This window comes from Macrotis lagotis, chromosome 1 (genome assembly GCF_037893015.1).
Source record: "Macrotis lagotis isolate mMagLag1 chromosome 1, bilby.v1.9.chrom.fasta, whole genome shotgun sequence".
NCBI lineage: Eukaryota > Metazoa > Chordata > Mammalia > Peramelemorphia > Peramelidae > Macrotis > Macrotis lagotis.
Genome location: NC_133658.1, coordinates 496,515,668 through 496,537,306, shown reverse-complemented (window position 1 = coordinate 496,537,306; position 21,639 = coordinate 496,515,668). Strand labels below are relative to the sequence as shown.

The window sequence follows — 21,639 nt, the reverse complement described above, 5'->3', positions numbered from 1 at the left end:
TTCTGAAAGTTATAAGAAGCCACTGTGGGGGGCAGAAAGGTGGGGGGGGGGTGAATGTGTGTGTTTGTGTGTTGAAGAGGAGAAGGTGACTTGGGTGGATTCCTATGCTTTAGAAAATTTACTTTAGCCACAAATGGATTGGGGTAGGGAGAGGTGAGGCAATGGATATCAATTAGCAGGTTATTTCAGTAGTCCAGGTATAAGGAGATGAAGGCCTACATAGGGTAATGACTGTACCAGAGGAGAGAAGAGGAAATATTTAAGAGATGTTTATAGGTCAAATTAAAAGGCCTTGGGAACAGATTGGTTTGGAATTCACAGATTACAGAAAGTTTATGCCTCTCTAGCCCATGCTTTCCCTGAGATCCTAAAATAATATCAATTTTGAATGACATTGATGCCCCCCCCCCAAACAGCAGCTAGACCCAAGATGATATAAAATAGGACTAAGCTTGGCCCAGCCATTTTCATCAGAAGTGAGAATGGGGCCCTGACGAAGTTGGAGTATAGACTTTTTCATTATAGACTGAACAAAGAATCCCAACATTAAAAACTATGACCATGACAGGAATGTGCAAGACTCAGAAGAGTAGAATTACTCCAAACATCTACAAGAGAAGCCATAAAGAAAAACAACTTGGGCACAAGTTTAACTAGAATTACTGGAAAAGAGTATTTTCGTGACTTTTTTAAGTTTTAAAATTATTTTTAAAACCAAAATTATGGGAGAAATGGAAAAAAGAAATGATTCATGGGAAAAATTGGAAAGAAAATCCACATCTTGGAACAAGAGACACAGAAATAAACTTCTTCAAAATTAAGATGGTCCAAATCCAAAAAAATAAAAATAAAAAACATCTCTAATAGGGATCATTTGTGTCACCAAAAGTAAGGATGCTGGGGAGGGGTAGGGGGAAGAAAATCTTAGACATCTTATTTCAGGAAATCATTTTTATTTTTTATTCTTCTAAATTAATATTTTATTTGTTTTCCAATTATATACAATAATAATTGCCACCCATAATTTTCTGTAAGGTTTTGAACATTTAGGAAATCATTTTTTGAATATCCTAATTCTTAGAACTAGTGGGTAAAGTGAAAATAGAAAGAATCAACCTCCTGAAAGAAAAAACATAAACAAAAACTCCCAGAATAGAGACTAACAACCAAAAATAATCTACACAGAAAGACTGAGTAAAATCCTAGAAGGAAAAAAGAGAACCTTTAATTAGAGAATTTTTAAGTTTTTCAGATGAAAAAAACACATTTTATAGAAACTTTGAAATTCAAACACCAGAGTTAAGAAAAACATAAAGTAAACATGAGCAAATGATTAATAGGGCATTGTTTACATTTTAATATGGGAAGATAAATACATTTGTTCCCTCATACCCTATTATCAGGACCCATAGAGGGGAGTTTAGAGATACAGTGGTCTTGGGAGTGATTTTGTTATATTTTGATGATCTTTTTTTAATTTCTTTTTTTTTTAGATTTTTTTCAAGGCAATGGGGTTAAGTGGCTTGCCCAAGGCCACACGGCTAGGTAATTTTTTTTAATTTTAAGGCAATGGCGTTAAGAGTGACTTGCCCAAGATCAAATAGCTAGGAAATTATTAAGTGTTTGAGGCCAGATTTGAACTCAGGTCCTTCTGACTCCAGGGCCTGTACTCTATCCATTGAGCCATCTAGCTGTCCCATATTTTGATGATCTTAAAAGAATGAAAAATGAAGGGGAAAGTACAGATAGAAGAAGAAAAGGAATAATGGGGGAAATTATCTCATAATTCAGGTGCAGAAGTAGAAATCTATTCAAACATGAAAGTGGGGGGGAACAGGCAACACCTGAACCTCACTTTCATCTGCCCTGGGTAGTAGAGAGAACAACACATACACTTGGGTATAGAACTATAGCAGGAAAACAGGAGAAAAGGAAAAAGGCATGGAATAAGAAAGAAGGGTTACTTCTAAGGAGAATAAACTCAAAGGAATGGTGGATCTTCAAAAAAGATTTAAAATAAAAAAGTCATTTGATGGATTGTGGACTGCAGGGAGGTGGTTGGGAGGAAGAGGTGAAGAAGAGAAACAAGGGAGCAGAAATAAATTGCACCAGATATGACTTTGAGCTGAGCACATTCTTCCTTTCTAAAGAAATGATAAAAAGCAAACAGTACAAAAAGTATAGGATTTAGGGAATCATATAGTATAATTTTTCTGAATGTCAATGGAATGAACTCATCCACAATACGGAAGAGCATAGAACAATTTAGAAATTAGAGTTCAAAAAAAAAGAAGAAATGCATTTGAAACAAAAAAACTGCACACAGTCAAAACAAGACAAATGTACTTCAACTGAAGTAAAATGACTAGGAAGGGGGAGGGAAGAGTAGAGGAATAGTAGTCATTAACTTGGACAAGGCAACATCAAAAGCATATTTAATCTCCTTTTTTTTTTTTTTTTTTTTTTAGATTTTTCAAGGCAATGGGGTTAAGTGGCTTGCCCAAGGCCACATGGCTAGGTAATTCTAAAGTGTCTGAGTTCAGATTTGAACTCAGGTACTCCTGACTCCAAGGCTGGTGCTCTATCCATTGCGCCCCCTAGCCGCCCCCTAAAAGCATATTTAATCAAATGGATTTAAAAGGAAAATAACTTTTTGCTGAAATGAGTTTCCTTCTACAAACTCTTCCAAACATCTAGAAAATATACCAAATTGTTATAGGAAAATCAGGAGAAGGGGGTTTTAAAAATAGTCTTTTGTCTAACCCAGTGTGATATAGAGACAGACAGGAGATTTGAGGTTACTGGGAATGAAATCTGACCAGGAACATACCTTTCTCCAAGCCCTATAAGGGAGAAAGGCTGTGAAGCAGGGCAAGTGAAGGTCCTAGACCCATCCCGGAATACTCTGCAAAGAGGACAAGTGCAAATTGGAGGCTTTGTTGCCAGTTCAGCTTCATGTTGAATAGAAAAGGGGACCTGCTCAGGGGAATGACATTCCTGGGCAGGGAGACCCTAAGCTATTTATAGAGGAAGAAGCAAGTTCAGAATCTAATAGCAATAACCAGTGATATTCATACACCAGCTGCAGAGTAGGGTCTCACTTTCTAGCTAGAATCTAGTCCAGTCAGCAGAGGAATTACCAAGATAGAATTTAGGTTCTTCCTCAGTCTGAGATTCCTGTTACTGAACCAAAAGATCTTTTTAAGATGTCCTATAGGGGCTGAGTCCATTAGCATGTCTACTTTTATACCAACCCAAATACAGGTCAAGAACTTGTAGAGCTTACACTGGGTGAGAGGGAAAGGACCACAGTGAAGCTTTGTCCTAGATCATACAATTTTAGGAGCATTGAAAGCTTGTAAGTCCTCAGCCTATCTCTGAGATGCTGGAATAGCACAACACTTAATACTCCAACAAAGTAGCAACATTAGCCCAGATCTCCCTTCTAAAAGTGATAAATTCAGTCCTAATAGCAAATCCAAACAAAGATCGCCACCATAATGCCTTGATCTTAAGATTCTCAAGTTACTCAAGATGCAAGTGCAGAAGAGAATTGATAGACAAAGTCCCATTGAAAAACCCAGGTTTGGGCATAAACTGGATGAGAACTGAGAGAAATAAAACAACTTTTTAAAAGATTAAAGACGTTTTTGGAAATGAATCGAGCAAAAAAAATGGGAAAAGAAATTTGAGCTATGGAAGAAAGAATTAGAGAATTACTAGCTTGATCCAAAAGTTTCAAGACCTTGCTCAGCAACAAATTCCATGAAAATTCAGTTGGATGAAGTAGAAGCCATTAGACAACAAGAAATATTAACATATTAATATAAAATCAAAAGGATGAAAAAATAGATGAAAATATCTCATAGCAAAAACTGACTTGGAAAACAAATTGAAGAGAAAAAGAATCATAACCAAATGAAAAATAAAGGTTTAGATGTTCTATTTCAAGAAATCTGAGAAGTAAACTTTAGAACCTTAGCACTAGAAGATGAAGTGGAAATAGAAGAAGATACTTGTCATTTGTAAAACAAAAACCTAACCCCACCATGAAAAATCCCAGGAATGTTAGGGCTAAAATCAAGAGTTTTTAGGTCAAAGAAAATATTACAAGAAGGTAGAAAGAAAAAATTAAAATACTAAGCACTAACTGGAGCACTGATGTTTTAGCAGCAACCAACACTTTGGAGCAGAGAACTTGAAATACTATGTTCCAGAAGGCAAAGGTTACAGCAACAAATAACATGCCTTGCAAAATGAGTAATGCTACAGAGGGAAAAAACTCAATCTTTAATGAAATAAAGGACTTCCATGCATTTCTGATGAAAAGATTAGAATTGTAGATAAACTTTGAAGTTCAAGAATGAGAGTGGAGAGAAATATAAAAAGAAATGTGAATTGAACAGTAAGAAGAAGCAATGGCTTTAATCATCATCATTAGGGTTTGGAATCCAATTAGACAAGACCTAAGAATGGTTCTACCAAATGGGAAGAGGAATATACTGAGTGTAAGGGAAACAAGGGAGGTTAAGAAAAAGCGGTAGGTGTAATCAGGATGCAGACACACACACACACACACACACACTCACACACACACACGGTGGGGTGGGGAGAGGAGTGGCTGACATTGAACCTCTCATCCTGACTGGTCAAAAGAAGGAAGAAGAAGCACAGGTACACAGAATTGGATACAGAAGTATATTTCATTTAATAGGGAAGTAGAGAATGGGGGGGGTAGGTAATTAGATGGAAGGTAGAGGGTGAGATTAGTTCTGAGCAAAACAAACTCTTTAGGAATTTATGCCAAAACTATAACTCTTTTTTGAGTGGCAAAGAATGGGAATCTGAGGAGGTATCTGCACACTGAAGAACAGATGAACAAATTATGCTATATAGATAGATAATGATAAAATTCCATTATGATGAACTTTTTTTTTTAGGGTGTTTTTTTTTTGGCAAGGCAAATGGGGTTGAGTGGCTCTCTCTGTTGCTGAGGTAAGCCTATTTATATACTACCAAGGCCACACAGCTAGGTTAATTATTAAGTGTCTGAGGTCAAATTTGAACTCAGGTACTCCTGACTCCAGGGCCGGTGCTCTATCCACTGCGCCACCTAGCCACCTCTATGATGAACTTTTTTTTTTTCTTGTTTTTGCAAGGCAAATGGGGTTGAGTGGCTTGCCCAAGGCCACACAGCTAGGTTAATTATTAAGTGTCTGAGGTCGGATTTGAACACAGGTACTCCTGACTTCCAAGACCAGTGCTCTATCTACTGCGCTACCTAGCCACCCCCTATGATGAACTTTTAAGAAATATTTTATTTGTTTTTCCAACTGCATGCAACGATAGTTTTTATCAATTTTTTTTGCAAGGTCTTGAGTTTTACAGTTTTCTTCCCTCCCCCCTTCTCCCTGACAGAGAGCGGTCTAATATAAGCTCTACATTTATAATCATGCTAAACAATATTTCTGTATTGATCATGTTGAGAAAGAAGAATCAAATCCAGATGAAAGAAAGAAAACAATAGAGAGAAAAATGACATAATACACAAGATAATAAGCTTTGATCTTCATTTAAATTCCATGGTCCTTCCTCTCGATGTGGATGGTGTTTTCTGTGTGATGAAGTTTTGTCAGTAATATTGACTAATGACCAGTTCCAGAGGACTAATGATGAAACATGTTCTTCACCTCCTGATGGAGAGGTGAAGGACTCAGTTTGCAGAATGAAATTTATTTTTTTTTTGTTGGGGGAAATGGCCAAAATGGAAATTTATTTTAATTGACTAAACACAAATTTGTTAAGGGTTTTCTTTTTCTTTGCCTTTGGGGAAGAGGGTTCAGGAGAGTAGAACAGAAGGTAGGTTTTGACTAATTAAAGCAAATAATATTTACAGATGAGCAAACTGAGAATTAGAATAAGTGATTTGCCCATGGTGAACCTGCCAGTGGGTGTCACATTTTTTGGTTTATTATTTTTTAAACGTATTTTTTCTAGTGATTTGCTTTGTATTCATATAAATCTTGTGTTTTTAAGGTTTGAGTTATCTAGGTATGAGGTGAAATATTAGAATTTTTTGAATTAATAAATGAATGGAAAAGCAGAATGAATAAATATTTACCTTTTGCGGAGCAATTGAGACAGTCCCTGTTCTTAAGGAGTTCACATTCTAATGGGAGGCAACACATATAGGAAGACAGCTGCAGGATAAATGAGATGGCCCTGTGGTCCTTACAGTACAGTGGCAATGCTGATAGTATTGTCTTTTCCTTAGTGTCATTTCCATTGATAAAGCCATATCCTTTAATTACTTCAAACCACTCACTAGTGCTTGTGACTTTTTTTTCCTTTGATCTTCACTTGTGGATGTTAGTCAAAGTCACTTTTAGTTTTGATTCTCTCTCTCTCTCTCTCTGTTGCTGAGGTAAGCCTATTTATATACTACTTAGGTTAATGATTTTTTTCCATAGATTCCTTTTGTACCTACTCTATCTGTGAAACTAATGATAATGATGGTGATTATTAATAATAATTAGTAGTAGTGCCTCTAATGATTCACATTTAAAGACTCAATAATAACTTACAAATAGATTTCATTATAACAATCCTGTGAAGTAGGCTTTATACTTCATTTTTTGCCTTTTTTCAGAATTTTAAATTTAATTTTTGTTATTCTGCATTTGACAAGTATCAACAAACGTGAACACTTATTATCTCTATTTTACAGATGGGGAAACTAAAGCTCAGAGAGGTTAAGTGATATGCTCATGGCCATTTCATCTAGTAAGTGTTGTACTAAGGATTTGAACCCAGATTTCTAGTACCCTTTCATAATGCTCTGTGATACATCTCTAATATAAATAAGCTCCAAACATCTTAAAACACTTTCTATTTTATTTTCTTCATCTTGCATCAGTGATGTTGAGAATGAAAAGCATTTTGTTTTCCCATTTCATAGATGCAAGGAAAGGGGAAAATGTCTTGCTCATATTGCCAATTTTAGCAGCAAAGCAATTGTAGAATGCAGGTTTTCTATTTTTCAGATTAGTGCCCTTTCTGTTATTCTTTCCTTAGTGTCATTTCCATTAATAAAATCATATCATTTAATTACTTCAGACTATTCAATAGACTAATCTTAAGTAGTTGTGACTATTGTGGGGGCTATTGCCCCTTATTCACATTAGAAAAACAGGAAATTTTTGTATTCTTGATTTGTTGCCTTCTTTAAAAAATGTAGAAGCACTTTGTTATTATTAATAATATATTGAATAAGGCTTTCTTTGATGCTCATGATACATAACCAATCAGCCTTTTTCCAGAGTGACTATTTTTCAAGGCATCTGTTATTTTCAAAACTGGTTCCTTTAGCTGTTGAAGTTGATCTGATTCGATTGGTTAAATTTCCAGGATTATCAGATTGACCACATTTTGATCAAGAAGGAAGCATAAAATGTCGAAAGAAATGAAACTAGGCCAGGTTAATTCTTTATCATTTACTCTCAGTTTTGCCCCAAGGGTGCAGGGTGCAATAGTGTCCAATTGATGTAATTTCCTGCCACACCTCACCTGTGCTTCTAACAAGCATCATTAGGGACTGAAAAAAAAGCTGTAAATGTGCCAATTAATATGATTTTGTTCAATTAATTTTGCATTTTCCATGATTTCTGTGTCCTGATGATGTTATATAAAGATCACCTAAGGGACTAAAAGCAGAACACTGTTCCATCACATTTTGACTGGTATAGTCCTGACAGAAGAGCATGATCAGCCAACCATCTTTATAAAGTTTAGAAAACTAAAGTTCAAGCCACTGGCACTCAGCAGTTTTCTGTAAGAATAATTTCATTGATGTAGATTGAAATGAAGTCAAAGATACTTTAGATCTCTGAAATAACTGAAGAAACCAAAAATTATGATTCATTCTAGGGAGAGCATGATGAGGAAGTCAATGTTCAGTTACTTGAATACCAATTTATAAATGAAAGGAGCAGAGTAGTACTATTAAGAGAATCAAGCCAATTAGATAGTTAGGATTGGTGATCTCCCATTTCCCCAACAGTGGGACACCTTACTGCTTTATCATCAGTATGACAATGTTCAAGGTGAATAAGGCTATGATAGTATATTTGAAGACCAGGAGTAGTGTGTGCACGTTTCTTCTTTATGTTAGAATGTCTATTCCAAGGATTGTCTCAAAGAAATAAATTTGGGTAATTGTGAGAAGATGAATAATGTAGGGCTGAAATTTTAATACAAGAAGTAATAAGTATCAGAACCTTAATATCTTCAAAGGGTACTGAGGGAGATAAATGCATGCATTAGGAAAGGAGTGGAACTTGCTATTTCTTTTGACATGCCAGACGCTGTACTGTAATATTTGATCGCATATATTGCATGTAAGCAGTGTGGCACCAATAGCAAAGTTTCAATACATGCCCTCTTATCTAGATGGTACCCCATCATTTTGTCCTCTTGATCCTGGAGGGTGAGGATTATGAGAGCCACAAAAGTGTTGACAAAGAAAAAGAAAATCCCAAGGCAAACCACATAAAAGATAGGTATTTCTTTTTAGTTGCTGAGGCTCAGATCACATCCACAGCCCTCTGTGGACACAGTGATAAGAGTCAACTGGCTCCATGTGATGTCATGGTGGAGGTCATGGTGTTTCCATTTATTCTTCCATCTAATTTTCTCATGACCTGCATAGTTGATTACATATTCCTTTCCATGTCTAGGAAATTTTCTATTAAATAAAACAATTTTCCTTGAAGAATTGGAATGTGATAACAGCTAAGATGAACATCAAGAGCTTGTTATCAAGTTTTGTATTTTTCTTATCTAGTGGTTTTGATCAGCTTTCATATGGCTTTGATAGTTTGCAATTCTTTTATCTTTTGAACACTTAACTATTAAGCAGTAGCTGTTGATCATATATGAGTTAACTATCTATAAATACATACAAAAATATATATCTATATAGAATCACTGACCCACACCAGTACAGTGTGTGTACTTTCTTCCATGTGCCCAATTAAAGCTACCCTCCCAAAAATTACTACTGATCTTTTTTTTACTTGAAAAAAAATTCTCATCCTAGGCACCAGTGGAGAATATTTCCAGACACATAACAGAATAAAAGGGATTCTGTGTGATATCGTAAATCTTTCATTTCATTTGCTTAAAATCTATATACATAAAATAGTTTTTACATATTACTCTCAAAACTCCTGCTTAATTTTATTTCCTTGTGTCTGTTTTCTCGTTTTTTAAAATGTTGCAGTGGTCCCCTTTTTTTTTTGGAGTCATAATTGCCTTTCCATTAAAAAAAAAAAGGAAAATACCAAAAAATAAGTATAGTTGAGCAAAACTAATTTACTTAGTAGCCATACCACCAAATTTGTCACCTTCTGTGCTTTGTGACTGTCCTGTCTTTGTGAGGTTGGTGAACAAAATGATTGATTATTACATTGAGCAGTTCTTAAGTCTTTCAAAATTGTCTTTCTTAAAAAAAATTCAACAAAATTGTCTTTCTTTGACAGTGTTGTGGTCCTTATACAAATCATTCTGCAACAGTTTATACTACCTGGGATTCCCTAAAATCATCTCTTTTCTTTCTTTCTTTCTTTCTTTCTTTCTTTCTTTCTTTCTTTCTCTCTCTCTCTCTCTCTCTCTCTCTCTCTCTCTCTCTCTCTCTTTCCTTCCTTCCTTCCTTCCTTCCTTCCTTCCTTCCTTCCTTCTTTCTTTGATTTAATTTATTTATTTATTTGGAGTTTTACAATTTTTCCCCTACTCTTGATTCCCTCCCCCAACCCCCCACAGAAGGCAGTCTGTTAGTCTTTACATTATTTCCATGGTATACATTGATCTAAGTTGAATGTGATGAGAGAGAAATCGTATCCTTAAGGGAAAAAAAAATAATATTTTTTTCCTAAATTGAAGGGTTTTTTTTTTTTGCAAGGCAAATGGGGTTAAGTGACTTGCCCAAGGCCACACAGCTAGGTAATTATTAAGTGTCTGAGACCGGATTTGAACGCAGGTACTCTTGACTCCAAGGCCGGTGCTTTATCCACTATGCCACCTAGCCGCCCCACCCTAAATTGAAGATTAATAGTATTTTGGTCTTTGTTCAAACTCCACAATTCTTTCTCTGAATACAGATGGTATTCTCCATCTCAGATACCCCAGAATTGTCCCTGATTGTTGTACTGGTGGAATGAGCAAGTCTATTAAGGTTGATCATTGCCCCCATCTTGCTGTTAGGGTCTACAGTGTTCTTCTGGTTCTGTTCATCTCGCTCAGCATCAGTTCATGCAAATCCCCCCAGGCTTCCCTGAATTCTCATCCCTCCTGGTTTCTAATAGAATAATAGTGTTCCATAACACACACATATACCACAATTTGTTCAGCCATTCCCCAGTTGATGGACATTCATAAATCATCTCTTTTTTATCATTTCTTTAAACTTCAATAATTATAGTCATATGCCACAATTCAGCCAGTCCCCAAAGATCTAAGAAGTAATCAATATAAAGCATCTCCTTAGATTCTTGTTCTTTGCTTTTCTTTATTTCTCTTCCTTTCTGTCCCCTATAGACTCAGGAAGTTTGTTTTTTCACAATATTATTCTGTTTATGCCTATATTATTCTATTTACCTCTCATGCTCATCTTTCTGTTGTTTTATGTGTTTCTATGCCAAATATGCATTGTTCAATCTTCCTTTATTTATATCAGCATGAAGTTCATTTGATGCCCCCACTCTCTGATCTTTTGTGTCCACACTGTTCTCATGTGCCCTAGTCAAAAGGAATAGCAAGTTCCACTCCCTTCCTAATGCATGCATTTATCTCCCTCAGTACCCTTTGAAGATATTATGGTTCTGACACTTATTACTTCTTGTATTAGAATTTCAGCCCTACATTATCATTCATCTTCTCACAATTACCCAAATTTATTTCTTTGAGACAATCCTTGGAATAGACATTCTAACTTAAAGAAGAAACGTGCACACACTCACATGAAGGACACATATATACATATACTCATGTATATCTGTATATACATTTTGTAGACAAACTTTGGAAATGTATGCAAATATATATATATATATTTATTTATTTATCTTCTATTTTACAGGAAAAGTTTTTGGAAAGCCATCTACACTGGTTACTTTCACTTCCTTATGTCTCACTATTTACTAATATAGATTGGCAGATTTCTCTGTGACAAATAGGGGAATACCTCCATCCTTCCAGTCACTCACATTCATGATCTTGAAATCATCTTTAACTCTTCCTCCTCTCCTACTTTCCCCAATCTATTCCAGTATGTTGTTGTCTTATCAGTTATATTTCCATGCCATCCTTTTCTTCTGTTGCCATCTTTTCAATCACATAGCCCACCATCCTAGTTCAAATTTTCATTACCTTTTACCTGAATTATTATAACAGCCTCTTAATTCATCTACATGCTTCCAGTCTTTTCAGGAAATTTCACTGGCTTTTGTCTCTAGGATAAAATAAAACAAAATCTCCCATTTGGTATTTGAAGACCTTCAAAATTTTATTCCACCTACTATTTTAGGTTACTACCCCATTAATCTCATATACTCTACAAGCCAGTCAGCCTGGGAGGGGCCTCAAAGGCCACTCAAACTAAGCAGTCCCAGAGGTTCCAATATCACAGAGCTTCTGAGATCTTAGATGCCATCTTGTCCATTTGATAGGTAAGAAAATTGAGACTTGGGGAGGTTATGTGACTTGCCCCCCCCCCCCCAGGTCACACAGACTCAAAACTGTGGCACAATGAAAAGTCATGAACTACCGGTTCTGTAGTTCAAGGCCTCAGTTAAAATCCTGAGTCTTTTTCTTCTCTTCTAATCTTGGGCAAGTCATTTTTTAAAATTTACTTTTTTAAAAATTTGTTTATACATTACTAAAATAGTCTTGTTGTAAGTGTAAACATAACTCCCCTCCCCCCACAAAAATAAAAAAAACCTCATGAGAAATAATGTAAAAGAAAAAGAAAAAAAATGTGCTTCAGTCTGTGTTCCAATACCATCAGGTTTGTTTCTGGGGTAGATTGCATTCTTTATCATAAGTCTATAAGAGAAGTTACTTCCACATTTGCTGTTGCTGATTGTAATTCCCTCCATCCATTCCTCTTCTCTACCAATTATTATATTTGCTCTCTCTTTTCACTTTGTTACTCATCAAAAGTGTATTATCATACAGCCAAGTTGCACAGCAGATAGAGCACTGGCCCAGGGGCCAAGAGACCCCAAGCCCACATCCCACCCCAGAAACCCAGCAACTACCCAGTCCCATGGTCCTGGATAGGCTACCCAATCCCTCCACCTTGCAAAAAAGTAAAAAATAAAATGTTAACACTGACTATCTGACTATCCTTTCCCATGATCTACTCTCTCCTCTATCCCCTACCTCCCCCCCTCCCTTTTCCCATCCCCTTTCTCCCTTCCCTTATCTCTCCTTTTTCTTCTAGATTTCTATTCCTATTAAGTATATATATTGTTTCCTTTCTGAGAATGAAGGCTCCCTCATTTTCCCTTACCTACCCCCCTTCCATACCATTGCAAAAGCTATTTCTTGCCTCTTTTATGTGAAATATCTTGTTCTATTCTACCCTCCTTTTTCCCAGTTCATTTCCTTTTCACCCGTTGACTCCATTTTAAAAATATATTATACCTTCAAATTCAGCTCTTTCCTATTTCTCAACTATAATAGCTCCTTCCAACTGCTCTAATAAATGAGAAGGTTCATATGCATATTATCTGTATCATCTTCCCATGCAGGAATACACACAGTTCATCATCATTAAATTTGGGCAAATTATTTAACCTCTTAGAACCTTGGTTTCCTCCTATTGAATTTCAGGAAGTTGGCATAGATGTCTTCCCAGTTCTAAATCTTTGTATGATTTAGTGAATTAAGCTCAAGGTTTCTGAATCTAAATCTAGTTCTCTTATATTGAACTGTGCTGCTTCTGAATTTGAGAAGTCCAGAGTGGTTCATCCAGCCTTTGTTTGAAAACCTGTACTGAGGGGAATACCTAGTACATACTGAAGCAGCTTATAGTACTTTTGAATGGTTTTTTTTACATTCAACCTAAATTTACATTCATTATTTTTTTTATTTTTGCAATTTCTACCTATGACATTGAGTTTTATGATAAGAGAGTAACTAACAAATGCTAGTGTTAAAAACACTGCAGCTGTTTCATTTTGAGAAAATTTCTGTTTATTCTATAATACTTAATTTTAAGAGTATATTAAGAGTATATTTAAGAGTATATTAAGAGTATATATATATACACTTAATATTAAGAGTATAATTTAAGAGTATATTCAGTCTTTTTAATAATTTTAGTATATTGCATTTTTTTTTCTAGGATTTTGTAAGGCAAATGGGGTTAAAGTGGCTTGTCCAAGGCCACACAGCTAGATAATTATTAAGTGTCTGAGCCCGGATTTGAACCCAGGTACTCCTGACTCCAGGGCCGGTGCTTTATCCACTGCGCCACCTAGCCGCCCCTAGTATATTGCATTTTTAACTTTGCTATATAAAGCAACTTTGACATATTTATTTATTCTCTGTTATCATATAAAGTCATTGAACACTGGTCTCCAGAAAATTAGAAATGAGTACTACATAGATGCAGTGGAGAGGCATATGATAGATATGAACAGATTGCAACAATGAAAAAATAAATTTTTGGTACTTCCAGTGGATAGGTGTATCCTTGTGATGATTGGGAAAAAAATGAAGGAATTCATTTGGTCAGCTACTTGAAGGAAAATATGGAAGAACATAGACAAGTTTCCCATAAAAGAATCAAGTATGAACAGTTTGTGATCTATACAATTGAAGGAAACCTCAAAAAAAATCAATAATCCATTTAAGTGTGTAGTGATAGATGTAACAGGAAGAGTAGCTTTTTTAATGGTATGATATAGATCTCTTTTCAAAAATAGGTTGTATTTGAGCAATAACAAAATAAGGAACATAATTCTATATTTCCCATACAGAGATAATTTTATTTCTTAAACAGAATACTGAAATTCTGTGATTGTTATTTTATCTTTCAAATTAAAGGCAGATTAAAAGGAATTGGGTTTTGGATTTTTTGTTATATTGCTATATGATATCAAAGTACTACCAGCTTACCTCTTTTCAATGATACTTATTTGAAAACTAAACACTCTTCATCACTTTGTCTGAGGTGATATGGAATATCCTTTTTCTTTTACAGATGCAAGTAGTAACAGAATTTAAAACTGAGCGGGAACCAAACTGTTCTGACCCTGATGCAGAAGGAGTGAGCCCTGCTCCTGTGGAATCCCAGACACCAATGGATGCAGATAAGCAGGCCATTTATAGGTAGCTGCTTCGACTAAAATACAATGTATTCTTGTTTGTTGGTTTGTTTAAATTATTTTTTACTTTAAATATGTTGGAATAGGGGCAGGGGAATAATACTGGAGTAGAAAACATTCATCGGAATATTGACATTATGCAGTTTGCTAATAAGAGATAATGTCTATTCAGGTGAAAATTTTTCAGAATGAGTAGTTTTTATGTCTGTTAATTTTGAGATATATTGATATATTGTGATAAATATCAAATTAGTTCAACTTTCAATGTTAACTTTTGAAGTTTTAGTTCTTCATTTTTATAAATGAGAAAAGTTTTAAATAACATTAAGCTTATGCTGTTTTTAATTTATGAAGTAAAATTGTTTTTGGGGGGAATTACTGGGGTCCTGGATATGTTTAAATATGAAAAATGAACTAGTATCCTTGATCTAGTCTTTCAATTCAATCACATAATTCTGTGGTTCTATTGAGTTCTAGGTAGTCCCCCCCACCAGGCCTTTTGAAGGACTGTCCATTTCCTTAACTATGCCAACTTATAATCATTTGATTCATTTATGATCGTCTAACTTATTTTCAAGGTGAAGAATTGACATTTTTCTAGGTCTTCTAGGTAAAAAGTGAGTTCATTAATTTGCCGCAATACAAATTTTCTTCATGAAGTAATGAAATAAAGGTAGAAAAATATTAGTTATGAACTTGTAATAACTTGTTGTTGTTCAGTTGTTCATATCTGACTCCTTGTGACTCCATTTGGGGTTTTCTTGGCAGAGATACTATAGTAGGGGTTTTCCATTTCCTTCACCATCTCAATTTCTAGATGAAGAACTGAGGTAACAGGGTTCAGTGACTTGCCCAGGATCACACAGCCAGTAAGTCTTCCTGACTCCGAGCTCATTACGCTATCCATCCCACCATCTTCCTGCTTATTTAATAACTAATACTGAGAAGTAAAGAATTTTATAAGTAAGGATTTCCAGCAAAGAGAGTGATATGAAATACTCCTTCTAGCTACCCTGAGAAAAATAAAAAAGAGCACCAGGTAAAACAAAGATTCTTTTTTTTTTTTAGTTTTTTTTAGTTTTTGCAAGGCAATGGGATTAAGTGAAGGTCACACAGACAGGTAATTATTAAGTGTCTGAAACAGGATTTGAACTCAGATCCTCCTGACTCCAGGACCAGTGCTCTATCCCCCTAGCTGCTCCCATGAGACCATTCTTGATGAGGCCACACAAAGAGGACTTGAAGGCAGCACTGTCTTTCACAAGTCTTGTCTGAAGCCAGAGGAATCTGCCACAGCAAAAGATGTAGTCAACTCAGAGCCTGATGGTTGGGGTGGCCAGTGGGCCCTGCAGGTGATCCGGAAGACCTCTGGCTGCTGTCGAGGCCTGCCAGGGTCAAGCCAGCACTGACGACATAGGAAAGGAGGTAGAGCCAAGGCTAGTGCCAGTGCCCAGCTCAAGAAGAGAGTGACAGGAGCCAAGACCGGCTCCTTGTTCAGACTAAGGCTGTGTAAGTAAACAGGAAGAGCATCAGATTCAACTCCCCTCCACACATCTACAGTGGGGGAGGAACAGTGGTACCCAGCTGCAGGCTGGACACTGCCTGGCCTCAGGGAACAGGACAGAGCCTGGCTGTGACGCAGAATTCCAATGCAGCAGCTGAGGGCTAAAATGTAAGCAGGCAGAAGAAAACTCTAAATATTGAACTATGGCTTAAAGATAGCCTGAGCTAGAAAAAGAAATAGAGGCTAATGACTTGGCTTCCAGGACTCCCACAAATAAAATGAAAAACTGAAGCGAGATGAAAAAATGAAATTAAAACACACGAGAAAAAAAATTGGAAGAACCACTTGAGCACAGAAAGTGAGAAGCCTTAAACAATTAGTAGGCAACCTAAAAAAATAGAATGGCACTCCAAATCAACAATAACCAAAGAATTGCAAATTACAACAATTCTGAGGCTCCCCATCACACCCAATGAATTGGCAAAGATGAAAAAAAATTAAAATGTCAATTATTGAAGAGACCATGGGGAGAGTAGATAGGCTATGAGAGGGCAGTCACAGTAATGAATGAACATCATTGCTGGAGATATGAATTGGTCCAAACTCTTCTGAAAAGAAATTCAAATCTGAACTCAAAATATAACTATACTGATCATACTTTTTCACTTAACAATACTGGTCCTGGACATATAAAGAGATCAAAGTGAAGGTAAGGCCCAAAAAATGTTAATAGCTTTACTTTTTGTTATTAAAAAAACCTCAAAAGTGAGAACCCCTTGGCTGGGGAAAAGCTAAACAAATTATACTTTATGAATATAATATGAGGCATATGGATATTTTATAAAGCATGTGGAGATATAGTTTATGTTTCATCACCTCTTTGGACCAGGCAACTCTCCGAGACAGGTTATAAAGAAGGAACTGACCTGCCTTTGTCAGAAACCACATAGAAGCAATTTATTATTTGGAAATTCTGTAAACCAATGAAATCACGGTCCTTTTCCTTTACCTCTCTTAAGGAAGAAAGAGAAGAAAAACCAGGAAAGTTATATGAAATAATTTTAAAAAAATAAAATTTGTGTGTGTGCATGTGTGTATAAAATGTTACTTGAGGGCCGCTAGGTGGCGCAGTGAATATAGCACTGGCCTTGGAGTCAGGAGTACCTGGGTTCAAATCCGGTCTCAGACACTTCATAATTACCTAGCTGTGTGGCCTTGGGCAAGCCACTTAACCCCATTTGCCTTGCAAAAAAAAACAAACAAACCTAAAAAAGTTAGAAGAGAAACAGATCATATACTTCTTACATCTATGTGTAGGAGATGTATTCTTAACCAAACAAGAGATAGGACAATTATATATGTGTGTGTATGTGTATATACATTCATATATATTTATATATCTAAATATATATGACTAATAATTATTCTCCAGTAGATAAATGGTCAAAGGATATGAACAAATGCTTACCAAAAGAACTGCAAAGTATTCCCAACTATATAAAAATGCTCTGAATCACTAATATAAGAAATACAAATCAAAACACTCAAAAGTTTTATCACATACCTTGAAAATAGGCAGTAATTACAAAAAATGTCACCAGTTAATATTGGAGGGGTTGTAGAAGAAAAGCTCACCAATAATTAAGGGAGTTAGTACAAGATTTTGAAAAGTAATTTGAAATTAAATAAAGTGGTTAAGATAATCCCAAACCTTTTAACCAGAGACTCCATTACTGGGCTTATATTCCATGGAAACCATCAAGAAAAAAGTACCCAAAATATTTATAATAGCACTTTTTTGTGATAACTAAGAGTTGGAAATTAAATAAGATGCCTATCAGTTGGGGAATGGCTGAATACAAATTGTGGTACATGAATGTAATGGAGTATATGTGATGAATACAGAGAAGCATAAAAGGTCTATTTATACAATATAAGTGGAAAGAATAATGACACACCAAAAATCAAAAGTAAATGTGGGGATGGCTAGGTGTTGCAGTGGATAAAGCACTGGCCCTGGAGTCAGGAGTACCTGGGTTCAAATCCGGTCTTAGACACTTAATGATTACCTAGCTGTGTGGTCTTAGGCAAGCCACTTAACCCCATTTCCCTTTCAAAAACCTAAAAAGAAAAACAAAAAACAAAAACAAAAGTAAATGTAAAAAAAATAACAAAGATCAAGTTAGACTCTAAGGAAGACATATGAAGAGACACCCCCAACCAACCTCTTTGTGGAATTGGGAGGTCCATAGGTATTATACATTGGAATTGTGCTGATTTTTTTTTTTCTCTATAGAAAATGCTCCATATGGAATGGTTCTCTGTGAAGCATAAGGGGACAGATACTTGGGATAATTACGTTGATCAAAAAAACAGAAAATATCAATAAAATTTATTTTTTAAAAATTAGGCTAGTTGCTTTATTTTCTGTGCTCTCCTGCTGGGTCTGGAGGATAAAGTTCTCAACTCTAATATTATGTGGCAGGGTGGGGTGGGAAATAATGAACAGGTGAGAGAAAAGGTGCTCTCAAAGGCCAGAAAAGTCAAAGCCAGGATTCTAGGACTTGAGCCCAAGGAGGGCTTTTGCACTTGGAACTAGGACTGTCTGTGCCCATCCATCTGAGCTAAATTGTGAACCTGATCCCCTTCCATGAGATTGGGTGGTGTAGCAGGAAGCAATTATGCCTCTCACATGTTGGAGGGAGTATGTTTGTGTATTTATGATTATGCCTTTGAAGTAAATATTCTTTTGTAAAATCTTCACTGACTGTAGTTAAATGGAACTCAGATGAAAGGAATACCTGTATTTACGGAAAAACCATTGGTAAGAGCTAAAGACATTTGCAGAGAGACTGGACATCCTACAACTCCTGAAAGAGGAGAAGAAAAAATATTTCATTTTCCAGTGGGGGGCCAGGATATTACATATCATTCCATTTACATAGCTCTTTAATTTGCAAAACATATAACAAATTTATCTCAATATATCCTTATTAATAGCCCTGCAAGGTAGGTACTATTATTATGCCCAGTTTAAAAGTGAGGAAAGTAAGGCAGAAGGTGGTTAATAGACTTATTAATAGAGGTCAGCTAGTGTCTGGATCAGAATTTGCACTCAACTGTCTCTAATAGATCTACTACAAGAACAAGATCCTGGTATGGTGTTGTGGGTGAAAAATTACATTTGCAAACTCATTTATTATTTTTAATTTTTAAAATTTATTTAAGGCAATGGGGTTAAGTGACTTGCCCAAGGTCACATAGCTAGGTAATTATTAGGTGTCTGAGATCACATTTGAACTCAGGTGCTCTATCCACTCTGCCACCTAACTGCCCCCTCACTTATTATTTTTAAAAGTTTCCAAAGGCAAAAAAAAAAAAAAAAGCAAAATCTAATCAGGTGCCTTTGGAACGGATGACCAGACTGAAATCTGTAGTCACATTAACACTGATGTGTAAATATCAGATAAAGAAGAATCTGCGTACTCAGCGCAAACACATTAAAACACACACAAACATACACACATAGAGCAGCTGTCAAGGGGACATTGTAGAAAGTTGAAGCACATGTGCAAATCCTAAAACAAAAAGATCTTGCATTATCATCTTAAATGAAAAAAAAAACAACAAAGTCTAACTGTTGTTGTTTTTTTTTTGTCAATGCTCATAAGACTATAACCTGAAGATGGAGTGCAACTTTGTGATATTTGATTTCATGTGTCAGGAGTAGAAACTAAAAGAAAAACTCAAGACTCAATTAATGGGGGCAGCTAGGTGGCGCAGTGGATAAAGCACTGGCCTTGGAGTCAGGAGTACCTGGGTTCAAATCCGGTCTCAGACACTTAATAATTACCTAGCTGTGTGGCCTTGAGCAAGCCACTTAACCCCATTTGCCTTGCAAAAACCTTAAAAAAAAAGACTCAATATTCTACAGATCAAAGACTTTGATGAACAGTAGAAATCAGATGTGGTTGACTTAAACTGATACAGAGGACAAAAAGAAAAGGTTCTTTGAAGTTCTCAATTTGAAAGATATGGAAGAAAGAGACAAAAAAATTGAAATGTTGAAAAAAGATTATTTTTTCTAAAACAAAATCCCTTTGCACTGTTTAATTGCTGTTTTTTTCCTCTGATAAATATTTGCTCAGATTACTTCATAGTTTTCCATTCTAATATATGTTAATTAAATGAGTCAACTTTGCAAAGAATTTCATGTATAAGGATCTGAATGTGGGATAAATTTATATTGATTATCAATTAAGTTGTGCTATGTTAAAAGATCCAAAATAAAATACATAATTCTATTTTGCATTTGCCCATGCATCTGGGCTATTTGTGTCACTTAAATTTTAACAATGGACATTCTTTGTTAGCTTAATATCTCAAGTTTTTCACAACACACTAAAAATTCATATTTTAGGCATGTCCCCTTTCATAAATGTAATATTTGCAGAAAAGGTAAGCATCATCTTCATGACAGAACCTGATATATGTTGGTTAATTTTAATTTGACCTAATAGTAAGCTAGGTTTTATGACTTCTCATCAATACTTTCTTTTAAGATGTATTGTCCAGGACTTGATTATTCTCATGCTGCCAAAAAGATAAAGATTATCTTCAGTAAAAATAATAATTCATTATTCTTTAAAATGATATTAAATATCAATATAAATTAAGTCATATGCACAAAAAATCATTACTATTTTTATTTTAAAAAATACATCACTTTGATTACATGAAATTGAAAGACTTTTTATATAAACACAGTCAATGTAAAATGAATGAGAAAAAAAGCAGTTACGGGGAGGAAAAAACCTTTGCATCAAGTCTTACTAGCAAGGGTCTGATATCCAAGAAATAAACATGTAGATTTATAAATACACATACATTTAGTTGCAAAGATAAGAACAAAAACCTTTTCCTACAAGATAAGCAATCAAAGGATCTGAACTAAACAATTCTCTTTTTTAAAGATTTTATTTAGAGTTTTACAATTTTTCCCCCCTATTCTTGCTTCCCTCCCACCACCCCACAGAAGGCAGTCTGTTAGTCTTTACATTGATTCCATAGTATGCATTGATCCTAAGTTCAATGTGATGAGAGAGAAATCATATCCTTAAGGAAGAAAAATAAAGTATAAGAGATAGCAAAATTACAAAATAAGATAACGGGGTTTTTTTCCCCCCTAAATTGAAGGTAATAGTCTGGTCTTTGTTCAAACTCTGCAATTCTTTCTCTAGATACAGATAAGTATTCTCCATTGCAGATAGCCCAAAAGTGTCCCTGATTGTTGCACTGATGGAATGAGCAAGTCCATCAAGGTTGACCATCCCCCCCATGTTGCTGTTAGAGTGTACAGTGTTTTTCTGGTTCTGCTCATCCCACTTAGCATCAGTTCATACAAATCCTTCCATGCTTCCCTGAATTTCCATCCCTCCTGGTTTCTAATAGAACAATAGGAACTAAATAATTCTTTAAAAATATTCCAAATTGTTTCTTGATTAAAGCAGATTGTTGTTGACTCCCTTTTTAAAAAAAAATATTCCAAACTCTGAGTAGTAAAAAATAAATCATAATGGACCCTCATGTTTCATTTCATGCCCTGTAGATTAGAAAAGATGATATGGCATTAGTCAATGTTATAGGGATTGTGAAAAGACTGACACACTAATGCATTGTTGGGGGGAAGTATGAATTTATGGGGCAATTGGTGGGTACAAATGGTAAAGTAGTGTCAGGAAGACT

The 21,639-nt window shown here is 35.5% G+C and overlaps 1 protein-coding gene across 14 annotated transcripts in view; it reads left to right on the top strand.

The window, feature by feature from the left end:
• Positions 1–21,639, top strand: part of PKNOX1 (PBX/knotted 1 homeobox 1) — a 228,685-nt gene that overhangs the window by 145,763 nt on the left and 61,283 nt on the right. For 13 of the 14 annotated variants that reach the window (XM_074213902.1, XM_074213901.1, XM_074213891.1 and 10 more), the window contains one exon: positions 14,267–14,394. In XM_074213902.1, the coding sequence (XP_074070003.1) occupies positions 14,267–14,394 (128 nt within the window). Of the gene's footprint in view, positions 1–6,727; positions 6,784–14,266; positions 14,395–21,639 lie in introns of all 14 variants that reach the window. The other variant, XM_074213905.1, reaches the window with a different exon arrangement.